At 38.9% G+C, this 12,976-nt stretch overlaps 1 protein-coding gene across 1 annotated transcript; it reads left to right on the forward strand.

Annotated features, from left to right (window-relative positions):
* The first annotated feature begins 2,093 nt into the window (after window positions 1-2,093).
* On the forward strand, window positions 2,094-7,959 carry LOC140950170 (uncharacterized). Its single transcript, XM_073399365.1, has 3 exons — window positions 2,094-2,229; window positions 3,746-4,404; window positions 5,569-7,959. Exons 1-3 carry the CDS (start codon window positions 2,173-2,175, stop codon window positions 5,816-5,818), a joined length of 966 nt encoding a protein of 321 aa, XP_073255466.1. The 5' UTR covers window positions 2,094-2,172; the 3' UTR covers window positions 5,819-7,959.
* The last annotated feature ends 5,017 nt before the right edge of the window (window positions 7,960-12,976 follow it).

Consider the following 12,976-nt stretch of genomic DNA (forward strand, 5'->3'; position numbering starts at 1 on the left):
CTCAAGGGTATACTTTGAAAAGTTTTCAAGTCGCAGAAATTATACGAATGGACAAAATTATTGTCGAGTCGACAAAATAACTTGTCGAGTGGAAAAAACTGCATCTCATTAACAGAAAGAATAATATGGCGGCAAAATAGAAACAAGAGCGTTACACATATGTATATCTCGCTCTTTAATTCAGGAAGCCGAACCAAGCGCTCATGGTACGCATAGATGGCGGCAGAATAAAAAGTTCAAACACATATATTGGATAACAATCAACAATTCCAACGCGCCGGTGGTAGATCCAGGCCTCCATCTCTGTCCAGAGCTAGAAAACAATTTTTTTCCGCTGAGAACTAAACTGTCAAAAACAATCAATCGAGTACCCTTATGGAAGCCTTTGATCATAAGTCAGGCTGCAAATAAAGCTGAAAAATAATATAAACAATACATAATAGTAATAATAATAATAATAATAATAATAATAATAATTATAATAATAATAATGACAATAATAATAATAATAATAATAATAATAATAATCATACTAACAATACATAATACACAATGAGCATAATTACTAGACCTACATGTTACATAATACATAATGTAATATGTTATACATACTGGTATTACGGACATCACATCTTCATCTTTTTATAATTTATTTGTTCCTGTTGTTTTAAGGGATTACATGAAGAAATAAATGAACAAATCAAGGCATACGTAAATTAAGAACTGACTAGTTGCACTAAAATAAGAAATGGCAGTTTTGTTGCAATCATTTATTTGCTGACCTGGCAGTCACTGTTTGGAAACGTAACAGCGTTTAAACTTTGAGTAAAGGCTAAAAAATACTCTATTTTTGCAATTCAGTATCATTGGTTTTTTATTGTTGACGGTGACGACCGCGTTGCTGTTCACAGAGAGTCACTGCATCTATTTTTACACCTTTTGCCCTTCATTAGATTATTAGTATTAAAAAATGCTCATGTTCCATATGCTTGCTTTTTCGATTTTTGAGTTGCGTGAACCCAAACAACTCTTGATGTTATTGCCTTCGTTATTTTCATTCATCTTCCTGCTCGTTGATTTTACATTAGATGTATTGACTGAACATTGTACGCATCGCGCAGTGTTTGTTTGTGCCAGAACCGCAGAAAATTGAATAGTTGTAAATACGCGCCACTTCTGCAGTACGAGTTGTAGGTATATTGTAAAATTCGCTCCCGAATTAAAGCATGCCTCTAAATTCAAAGCGATGTTGGCAAGAAAATGTACGTAAAAATAATAATTGTTATTGATAATATATTCTCATAAACGAATATTTACCCAAGGAAAATGAAACTTCATTCGCACTAAAGTATGTTGATTTCGATACCAAAAACGTTAGCGAAATTGGCCGTAATGATTGTTCTCCTTGATGCAAAAACCTTACTGACTATGCCACAAAATTAAATGTTTGCTTCCTCGGCTAATTTGTTTATACATTAATAAAATAAAATGAATAACATTTTCACGTTAATAGAAATTTATTTCTCAGGTAATGAAGGGCAAAGGGTGTAGATCGAAGATATGCTACGTTTTTTTTATCACAAGCGTAAATGTAGTTCTCGAGCATAAAAACTAGACACCCGTTCGTTCGTTTGTGGTGAATCAAATATAGTAACATCTCAAAATAAAAGTGGGCCGGCGATTTCATGTGTTTGTTGGCCTCCTTAAATAAACTCGTGATTTCTTCGGTTTATTTATTCCAGTGTATAGGCATATTATTTGACTATTTTTGCCACAAAGACTGGAATAATCCCCGATGACACTGAACTTAAATTATACGTCAATTTACGCACCTCGAGTATTTTTTACTATAAAGTCTGTTATGATCTTAGTGGTAAGATCATAGATTAGAAAATATGTTACATACAAAGCCATTCTGAAACAATTTGCGCATGTGTTGTTATCAAAACTTTCATTTTCTAACCTTATGACGTCACAATCAACTGTAAAAAAAAAACCCAAACGTAATATTTTACCCGTAATATTTTATTTTACCCTTCAAGTCAAGAAATGATGCTGCATAAAAAAGGGTTCCTAATGCAAAGATACTTAAAACGTTAACCTCACCAACGCTGGTACTGCCGATTGACAAAGAGCAGAAACTTTACGTATTTCAGTTGAACAAGAGGATAAATGGCTGCTTGCCGACGAATTGCGGAGTGTGCAACTTGCAGCACGGATACTTCGCTGGTGAGGAAGTTAAATTGAACCGGAAGTACTATTGCTATAAGTGTCCAAACGAATGATTTCGTACATATGAAAATTTGAAGAGACATTTTGGGAGAATTTCGCACATTTCCCCTCAATTTGTCCATTGTTTTCGATCGAAAAGATTTTGTGGATGGTCTTACCCCTTTTTATTGAATGAAGTAACATCGTCAACCGGCTTTTTAATAACTTAATGGCTTTGCTTCTCAGTAGTGGCCAATTTGGGCGTTTATGCTCTAAATATCCGACTACATTTATAAAGATAAGCAAAAAAGTTCGGTATGTAAAATAAGAAAGTCATTCTATATATTTATTTAGATTAAAAATTGTTTAGAAAGTTTGTGTGTCCAAACACATTTGTAATTTATAAAGTAACTACTCGTTATGTGATCCTGGTAGAGAGGAAAGCCACTGCTTTTCTTAAACAGAGTTTGTATTTAAAGTACAGATCGCTAATATTCGTACTCTCAGACGGTACACATGAAGATCCAATTTTTTAAATTTAGAGAGTAATTCGGGGTTTCATATCTTAACTAAGTCAATTCAGATTTAACATAAAAGAAAAACTTTGAAGGCGGTCTGCATCAAAAACATCTGTGAGAACATTCCTACCAATAATCGCGGACAGATTAATAAATCCTAGAGCACATTATTCCTTCTGTGATAACAACGTAGTAAGCTATTTGTAAATCTTAATATCACCTTTAATACATTTAGTATTCACAAAATCAGTGAATAGCGGTAGTCGACCAGTGGCTAGTGGGTATAGGTGATCCGCTGATCGTGACCCTGTTCAGGATAAAAACTTCCCCACATACATACCCTGTTTAGGACAACACCCTCAATTTTGGTACCTTGTTTAGGAAAAAGGACAAAATGCACGCCAGAGCAAATTCACGTTATAATCATTGCTTTTGTATACTTGGAATACAAGCAAAATTCATCTAGCAAATCAAATCAATCGTGCAGCCAATACCGTGTTGACCGACTCAAAAAATTTATACCAATTATATACCCTGTTTAGGACAGAGAGGTCAATAACCATACCTTGTCCAGCGGCACATCCCCGTATAGGCTAAGTATAGGCCATATAAAGGAATACCCCTGGGACATATTGAGAGACTGAAGAGCATGATGCAGGCCTGTCTATAGACTTTTTCATTTTATACCCTACCGACCAACGACTTATGAGCATTAAACGTGCTGAATGGGAATGAATTCAACATGAGCTTTGTTCTTAAGTTTTTCATATTCTTTTAATCATTCTACGCTCTCAAATTAAAGGTCTCTCAAAAAGACTGTTTTGCCAACGAAAATTGCTCCCGCGGCTCTCGCGAGAAGGAGAGAGGCAATTAAAATACTGTTTTTCCATTTCAAATACTTTAAATTCAATGGCAGATTGATTCAGCAGTTTATTTAAACCTCGGTGGCCTTTTCTAGCCCCATCACTCATGGTGTTTAATCATTAATGTTGCCTATCTCTCTCTCCTTTATTCAGATAATCACATGTGAAAGTGGACAGCACACATTCTGCCAGGAATGCGCGATAAACTACTTTCTCTCACTCGGAGACCCTAACACCGTGGCTGGTTCCGCGGAAGCTGGATTAAGCTGTCCTCTGACAGACGACTGTGGATCACAGCTCGAATTTGGTCTTGTGAGGGATATTCTGGGCCAGATAAATCGTGCTGCACGAACTAGAGTGCAGAGAAATTTGCGAGAGCACATCTTGAGGTGTTTGGGGAGGAATGTTCGCATTCCCTGTCCAAACGTGGAATGCACTTATTTCGTCATTCAAACAGAACACGATGATTTTCAAGAACTCTTTCTGTCATGCCCCAAGTGCTCTAAAACATATTGCCTCACCTGCAAGCACTCTCTCAGCCTTCAAGGTTACAAGGATCACATTTGCCCAGCTGATGATGACATAACCGACACTAACGCCAACCAAAAATTACATGAAGTTCTTACCGAAGCTATTTCAGTTCGATGCCCTAATAGTCAATGCAATGCGTCTGAGGGAGCTCCTCGCGCGGTCAAAGATCCTGCGGATTGCAACACAATGAGATGTGACAGATGTCGCAGATTTTTCTGCTTCATTTGCTCCAGGGATTTGGGGAGAGAAAGCTACCGGGCACATCAAGCATTCCCTCACAGGTAACTGAATAAATGCACGCTCTTGCCTCTCTGCACCCAGTCTCGTTTCCAAGGGACCTCTCCTAATCGGACGAGTAAGTTAGAGAGGGCCCTACGAACGAGGTCCTGATTATGGACCATCCCACAATGCATCATATTAGCACATATCAATAGCTGTGTTAGGACGACTTTAAAGTCTAGCATAGCTAGAAAAGCAGACGCCTTTAACCTCTGACCACTTAAACATCTTGTGTTAAGTGCGTCGTTCAGACGCTTTAAGAAACTGGGCGACTTTAAGACGTTAATGCGTCTAGTATAAAAATGGGACGAAATGACTGAGACAGTGTTTTGTCCTTTTTTTTTTACAAAGGAATCTGTTCTTTTTAATTCCTTTCGTCTTATAATTTAATGCATCTCGTTTTTTTATATACACCAGTTGACTTTGACGTCTCAGATGTTAACTGCGTCTTGACGACTTAAACTTCTCTAGCATAAAAAAAGGTCACTATGTACGTGGCGATAACTTTTTCGATTTTTTTTTCAAAGAAAAAAGTCTCTTTCACCATTTTGTAGTTAAGTAACTTATAAAGGCGGAGTGTACTGAAAATACCCAGACCTAGCCCCTTAAAAGATAAAAAAACAAAATGGTAAAAAAGCAGACAAGATCGTTGCTGCGTTATAACAGTACACTTGCCTTGGTTCTTAGGCTGCGTGCAAACGGACGCAACAACTCCCAACATTGTTGCGCCAACAATTTTGGAAGTTGTTGCGTGCATGTTATCAGTGGTGCGCAAAAGGATGCAACAACTCCCAACCATGTTGGGGCCTGCAGTGCATCGTGGGAAGGATACAACCCATAAGTCTTTGCAAACCATGCGTAATGAGCGTGCGTGGCCCCAACAATGTTGGAAGAGCTGTGCAAACGGATCCAACATTGTTGCGCTACGCTTCGGCGATCACGGAACAAAAGAAATGTTGGGAGTTGTTGGCTGAAAAGTTTGACCGGTTTCAAAACTGCACAACAACACGCAACGACATCCAACAACATGCAACAGGGTGTGCAAACGGACACAACATGTAACATCCAACAATGTTGGGAGTTGTTGGCCAACAATGCTGCGTCCGTTTGCAAGCAGCCTAAGGGAGAAAAGTCATCAAATTTTGTTTTTTATCTTTTACTTACAGGAACGTTAAAATGACAGAAGCGCGTCCATGTTGGCTTGTCAACGATGAAGAAATGCAGCAAACACACGAAACTGCGATAGAAATTCGACAATTGATCGCTGTTAGGAACTACCTGTTCTCACTTGATGTAAGTGATGAGAGAAAAGTACGGCTTCTCGAACGCAATCGCAGAATTTTAGGAAGCCTCCATTCTGCTTTGCAAGAAGACTTAGAGCTTACTAAAGTTACAGTGAATTGTGTCATTGTATAGAATACTCTCTTGCGGTAGCGCATGCGATATCAGGGAGCTTAACCAACTACGACAGTGATAGCTGCGAAAACGACACTTAAAAAGTGAATTCGCGTTGCCTCAAACTTTAACGTGCTTATTCCATCTCGTTCAATTTATCAAATATTGGCCAATTTTTCTGGAGTTGAATTCTAAAGCATCGCGTCAAAGTACAGGTAAAGAAAAAGAAATTCTTTGTCTTCGGTTCACGTCCCCAAAACGTGAGATTAGGCATTTTCACGTCGTAGTCACGCAAAGTGACGGCAAAGAAATGTGCAAAAAAGCGTGATGCACGTACAAAGATGTTTTGTCAATCCAAACCTATTGCTTTTGTGCCGCTCTCGTTTTCGTCGCCGTCGTCGTTGACTAAGCTCCCTGTTTTTTTAAATTCGCTCCTGAAGATGTTCACTACGGAACAAGGGCTTCGCTCACACTGCACTAGACGAATCTTTCACCGGCTGAAAAATTTAACCGGGTACTTTGTTCACACTGCACCGTTCAATATTTTTGCCCTGTTACAGTGAAATTTGATCGGCTATTAAACGTATAAATTTCCGTACGAATTTTCAACCAACAACAACAACAACAAGTTTTAAACATTTTGGGCAATAGCAGAGAAAGTGAATTTCATCTTCAATTTCATTAGAATCCCAAACTGGGCATAATCTTTTGTCGCAAAGAGTTTGGTTGTATCTTTCGATCCAATTTGGCTCATTTATGATTGCTTACGAGTATTTTTAAAATCTCACAGTTATAGGATAGTAAAGGGTTGATCATCGTGTCGAATATTTCACAGCCAAAGAAGGTTTTAAGGTTTCTACTAATGCCTGTGTGTTTTCGCGAGCCGAAAAGGGCGAAAAGGGTTTTCTCTTTCAAGTGTTCGAGAGACACATTAAAATTACCAGTTGAGGAGACTCGGGTTCCTAAAAATGTGTATTCGTGTACAATATCAATGGTCTTTTTCCCTATGTGTCGATATGTGGAATTCTAGGTAGGAGTTTGTCAACAAGTCGAAAATTCGTCATGTGCAGTGGAACTTAGCCACCTTTGTCAATGTGGCTATCGATAGACCTTTTCACGGTTTTTTCAACTTTTTATATGGACAAGTTCAAGAAAATCCGTCGGCATCACTGAAAAGAGCAACTTAAAATTAGTAAAATTGCCAAATTTGAAAGGGATGCGTCTTTAGCATGCGAAGATTATAATAGCTCCACAAAGTTGTGAAAATTTACCGACGTTTGTACGGTGGGGAGCAAATTTGTGCTCCCCCACTATACCAACGTGACCAACTTCTGTAAAATTTCGCGCCGTTGGGGAGCTATATCTTCATTAGTAAAATCCAACTAGTGGTCTATTATCAACGCTGCGTTCTGATTGGTTGAGCTACTACTAGGCTATATGTTATAGCCCCCTAGTATCGAAAAGCGGGGGCTTTTTGGCGGCAAAAAAGGATTAAAAGGATATTTTTGACCAACAGAGCTATTGACGCAGAGCCCATTCGGGCTCGAGGAATAATTGTTAATTAGCTTTCAACAAATCACTTTCAAACTTGGCAATATTAGTCATTTTAAGGCGCTCTTTTCAGTGGTGTCGAAGGATTTTTACTGAACTTGTCCATGTCAAAAGTTGGAAAAACCATGTAAAGGTCAATTTGCAGTGCAAAAAATCAAATTAGATTTAGTGAGTTACCTTTGTCATGTTTAAACGTTTATTTGTTTTTAATAACTTAAAAAGGAGCTTTTAGTCTTTCATAAAATATATAACACTATTTATGGAAGGGGCGGAAAAAGTGGTTCTAGATTCTGAAGCCTATCGCAGACAGCACAAACATAAAATATGTGAGTAGTTAAAATTGGTGTTCATGGATCTCTATGTTAGTAGTGCTGCTGAATTTATCGTATGCTTTTTTCGCGAGTAAAAACCAGCCTAGACGGCTTACGTTACTTTAACAATCTTTGTAAATAGCTGTATAATTGCTATGTAAACAGTATATATTAATTTTCATAACTTTGTGGGTTACGCCACAACATGGCGCCAATGTTGCCTAGTCACTAGGCCTCATTATTCCGCGCGGCCTATGAGTTTCGGGTCACGTGCTCCGAGCGAGCTCCAAAATGCCGGAATTTACCTAGCCTCCCACGCAGACGTTCTTAGGGGTTTTGTCACGCGTTCCTGCCCCACGAACGTTCGCGGGGCAGGAACGCGTGACGAACCCCTAAGAACGTCTGCGAGGCTAGAATTTACCGTAAGACGCCGTACAGAGAAACTAGGCAACCGTAGTTTAGAACTCGGAGAGTTTGATACTCTTATCACGTTTTTGTTGGATACTGTGTAATCATCGATGTGAATATTTTTATCAAGTGGAAATAAAGACCCTTAACAAAAACATAATGGTTGTTTTATCGCCAAACTTTAGGTTACGAATAGCTCTGTCTTTGAAGGAAAAAAATGTTGTTGCAAGAGAAATTGCAAGGGTCAAGTGTCGGTTCAGATGTGAGCAACGAGTTTCTCGCGATCAACAACATTTTCCTGAAGACATTAGGCCCAGGGCAAACGTCGAACTTTTCATGAATCAATGAATAAAGAGTCGTGGATGAGAGGACAACAGACGTACCCTCTTACAATACATTTTAACATGTGAACAGTAAACTCGGACATCAGCATACAAAGGCGCCACTGGCAGCCGCTCTCAGTCCATTTATGAGCTTACTGTACCCACCCAACCCATGATGTGAATGATGTGATGTGTGAAGGTTGACCACACCACTGGGGTCTACGTCCCCTAATCTTTTCGAACAGTGGTGTGAGTTCTTTTACGTCCCACAAGAACCAGATAAGTGAAAGTGCTGTGAAACGGGACCTACGGTTTTTTGTCTTTATCCGAGAAGACTAGAAAGTCTAATCATTTGCAGATGTCATTACAAAGGTAGCACTTTCTTCTCAGTTATTTAAAGACCCTGAGTGTTGGTCCGGCCTGGGTTCGAACCCGTGACCTCCCGCTCAGCAGACCGGCGCTCTCCCAACTGAGCAAACTAGGCGGCAGTTCATGCATGAGACGAACCAAAATGTAATTTGGGTCGACCTATAGCTATATAGCCGGTAGCTACTCTAAAATTCGGGTTAAAATAAAGGTTACGTATTGATTTATGCAACATAAAACAATTCGCCACTTTGAGGTTGCGCGAGAGACCGGGTCGAGATGGTTGTCAAAGTGCATTGTGGGACTGTTTGGGGGGACGCTTTTTCAACATGGTGGCAAATTCATCCCCCAAAACAGTCCCACAACGCACTTTTACAACCATCTCGACCCGGTCTCCCGCGCAACCTCAAAGTGGCAAAAAGTCCAAAGAAAGAAAGAAAAAAAACCGTCCCATAATGCAATACAACACAACAGCGACGGAGTCTCCAGGGTAACCTCTTCAAAAAGGCCAATGGAACAAGCGGATAGTGTTTATTTTCGTCCCCAAATTAAAGCCACTCGACATTTTTGAAATGAACCGAATCGAACTCATGACTAAGGGGCTATTTGCATGATCGATACCGGAATGACTTTCATTCTGGAACGAGTTCATTCCATCTCCTCATATTTTTCTATAGTGTTTACATGATACCAAAACGACATTTCGTTCCCGTACAAGTCATTCGGAAATTAGATCATTCCGGTTGTTTTATCCGAATTAAATTCTCGTTCTGGTATGAAATTTTTTTCTGGTATCATGTAAACTGAAATCGAAAATCGTCTTTAAACCGTATAGTCTGGGGTGAAGTGGCGCATGCTTATTTGATCTGGCGCGAAAACCACGCGAGCGAAACGTGAGCGAGAACGCCTAAGGGTTGATTTCCATTGCCGCGTAATTTTTACGTGCGTACGTGCGTAAAATTTACGTTCGCAAATAAAATGAAGGCAATGCATGAAAGGTCGCTCGAAAGCGTAAAAGTTGAACCTCGCTCAACTTCTCGTTTAAGCTCGGCACTTCAGTTTTATCTGTCCTCTATTTTATTTACGTGATTAAAATTTACGTGCTTTAACGTTCGTAGCCAAACACGCGTCAGTGGAAATCAACCTTTAGGCTGAGCTGTTCGATTTCAACATGTGAACGCAGTATGAACTTCACTCTGCCAACGAAACTCGTTTCGGAGTGAAAGTCATTCCGGTATCATATAAACAGCCCCTAAAAGAAACGGCAGGGGTTGGGGGTCGAAAATTGCGCATCGCTTGTCTGCGCAGTTGGGTAATACGTTGTCTTCAGCTCTTTGTTTAACCGCTAGTCACGTGAATAAAAGTACGAAAGCTTTGAGCGATGACAATTTGAGGATTGTAGTTGATGGTAGGCCATTCTCGTACTCCAAGAAGTTTAGATGGCATATCATGAGAACAAAAAGACGATCATGATGAATAAGTCATCATATTAAAACCGCTCTTGACTTTCGTGTCAATACTACTGGGAGCTGGGAATAGTCCGTCTTTTGTCTTCCATGAAACTTCAGACTGCAGGCAACAACCATTTAAGGCAAATATTTACAAGATGCTTTTAAATTTATTGGCTCTACAGGTTTAAGCTACAATAAAGCCCGTTTTGCTTTTTCGAGCTTTTGTTAATTGTCCTTTCAAACGCGCCATTGAATTTCTCAGATTCGCGATCATTTCAGTGATGCGTTCTTCTCAGTAAGGTTATGTAGCGAAGCAACCCGTGCGTTATTGACGCAATTAAATTTTTCCAATTAGGACTAGGCAGCAAGGTGAATTTTGTATTTTAGTAAGTTATCGTTCTGCTCTCTCCGCACGTATCCTTGCGAGATCGTTTTCATGTCTCAACACCGAAACTTTTTTTGGTTGTGAGTTTTTACACGGTTTTGTACCTTTGACGAGTAATAGCTGACGCCCGGGAGCTAATGACGAAAAGCAGCAAATGAAACATGCATGTCACCGATTTTAAATCTTATTTTCTAATGAGCGTTTGGACTGTTTGACTAATCATTAGTACGTCCAGTAACACAAGGATTAGTCGGCTGGCCTGCTTTTAATTACAGGCTTAATTTCAAATTCGTCTTGTTTAAAAATACCAGAAACTTACGGAAAGTTTCTGCGCTTTAAGTTAACCTTAAAAGAAATCTCCTCATACTTGACTGAATTTTTACGGTGAAATTATAAGCTATGCCTACGAAAAGAGACACTACTTTTCTCAGGACTCTGAACCAGTCAGTATTTTTCGGTTTTCGGTATATGTTTTTTGTACTATGAAATCTTTGATCTAGACCGGATTTACCTAAAAATCGGAGAGACGGTTTCGCCTTGAAAAACATCGTAGCATTTTGAGGTCACATTGCATCTTAAAAAGCACCGAGAAAGCGCCTTTTATGTTGTGAATGAATTGTCCCGTCTAAATTCGGTAGCAAAGTGGCGTGGGCGATCGATTGTCTATCAAGTTTGCATTTTCTTGTCACGGTATAGCCACATAAGTGTAGAGAAAATATTCAGAAATGTCTAGAATTCTTTCGCTGGCATTGAATTGTTTCCACAGTGTCAAACCAAAAAAACCCAGACTGCAGATGTTTTTCAGATCAAAATCTGTTTGAAAAGAACGATAAAGTAATTGTCTGTAGTATCATTTTCATTCACACGTGAATGAATGTTTTCCAACAAGGAATAGATCACAACTCACGTTGCCGGAGTATATGTATTGGCAGAACAAACTTTTTTCTGACTTCTTTAAGAAGTTGTAAAACCTTGGCTGTTCAGCCTTATTGAATGCTAAATCACATTTGTTTTTATCTTCTCATTTGATGACGAAAGATTAACCGTAAAAACAATTTCTAAAAACGTATGACTACTAAAAGGTATAGCTCCAGTCACTTGGATTGATTTCATTGCGGGGTAGATTGTTAGGCAACAGCGACATGGCTAACTATACAAAGCGGATAAAACTAACCAATCTAAAAGCAGGGATTCTAACTTTTCAGTTGTCCTATTTAAATTTCAAATCGACTCCACCTGGAGTCAGGGAAGTTCGCTAAAGTATAACCGAGAATGAATTACTGCAACAATTCGTGACTTTCGCTTCTTTAAAATATTCTTGGTAACTTGGCGAGCGAACTGTAAACGAGAACGAGAAACCGCACAAACAGGGCACGAAGAGTTCCTTCCAACTGACAAAGAAAACGGTTGCAGAAAATTGGCTTTTAATCCGAAGTCTGGACAACTTAAAATCAAGTGGCATTTTTTTTGGAACTCTTCCCTTTTGTTTGGAGGGATTCGTTTTGTCTGTGTTCTCAATACCCGGGTTATCATTGTTGATTCTGTGGAAGAAAATACTCGGGAACGAAAGGAAATGTTGTAGAGAATTTGCTCTCTAAGATGCTCTATCTAGTTGAGCTTAGAACGTAAATTGTTTACAGAAAAGTACTGTGGAATCACTCTTCAAGCATTTTGAGAGAGGCAGCATCGTCTTGAACGACATAACAAGTGCCTCTACAAAACCTACTAAAACGCTTCGATATGAGTGTTGTGGAATTGTCGTTCTTTTTTCAACTAAAACTCCCGATAAGCCAGCTACTTTCAGTTGTACTTTAGGGTTCAAATGTGGCTCTAATAAAATCAAACGAATCTTGCGGATTTGTACGTATCTGGCGAAATATATCTCAACTAATCTAATATTTTAAAACCTTGATAGGTTTATAGGCAAATAGCTGACGAGTAGGCTGGCAATGTTTTTAAATAAGGAAATCAAGTTTAATTCCAAGTAATTGAACTGATGTACTGATGTAAACCTGTAAACCGCGCCGTTTGTTCGCTTTCAATAAGCCCTAATTTGAAATAACAGAAAATGCTCTTTTTAAGGTTACTTTTGTTTTAAACAGCTAGGCTGTCAAGTAGGGACATTTAAAGACAGATTCACAGAAAATCATCGGAAGTAAGAACCTTTTCTAGACTGATCTGAGTTGACAGTTCTTTATTTATAAGTAAACATCCGCCGTTTTATAAAGAAGTATTTATATTTCCTTTTGAAGTCGTTCAGTTATTGAGTGACTATATTTTTAAAGCCGGATCTGTTGTTTATCGAAATACACAGCGCGTTTAAATTGTTAAAGTTTAAAACCAGGCAAAATGAACCGACGTCACGTAAAAACAAATAACGGCGA

This window comes from Porites lutea, chromosome 10 (assembly GCF_958299795.1).
Source record: "Porites lutea chromosome 10, jaPorLute2.1, whole genome shotgun sequence".
Classification (NCBI taxonomy): domain Eukaryota; kingdom Metazoa; phylum Cnidaria; class Anthozoa; order Scleractinia; family Poritidae; genus Porites; species Porites lutea.

What these genes read in the sequence shown, in the direction of transcription:
- LOC140950170 (XM_073399365.1), top strand. Translation starts at nt 2,173, where the DNA reads ATGGCTGCTTGCCGACGAATTGCGGAGTGTGCAACTTGCAGCACGGAT. An exon ending in GCAGCACGGATACTTCGCTG is followed by an intron (nt 2,230 to 3,745) that starts GTGAGGAAGTTA and finishes TCCTTTATTCAG; the next exon opens with ATAATCACATGTGAAAGTGG. An exon ending in CATCAAGCATTCCCTCACAG is followed by an intron (nt 4,405 to 5,568) that starts GTAACTGAATAA and finishes TTTTACTTACAG; the next exon opens with GAACGTTAAAATGACAGAAG.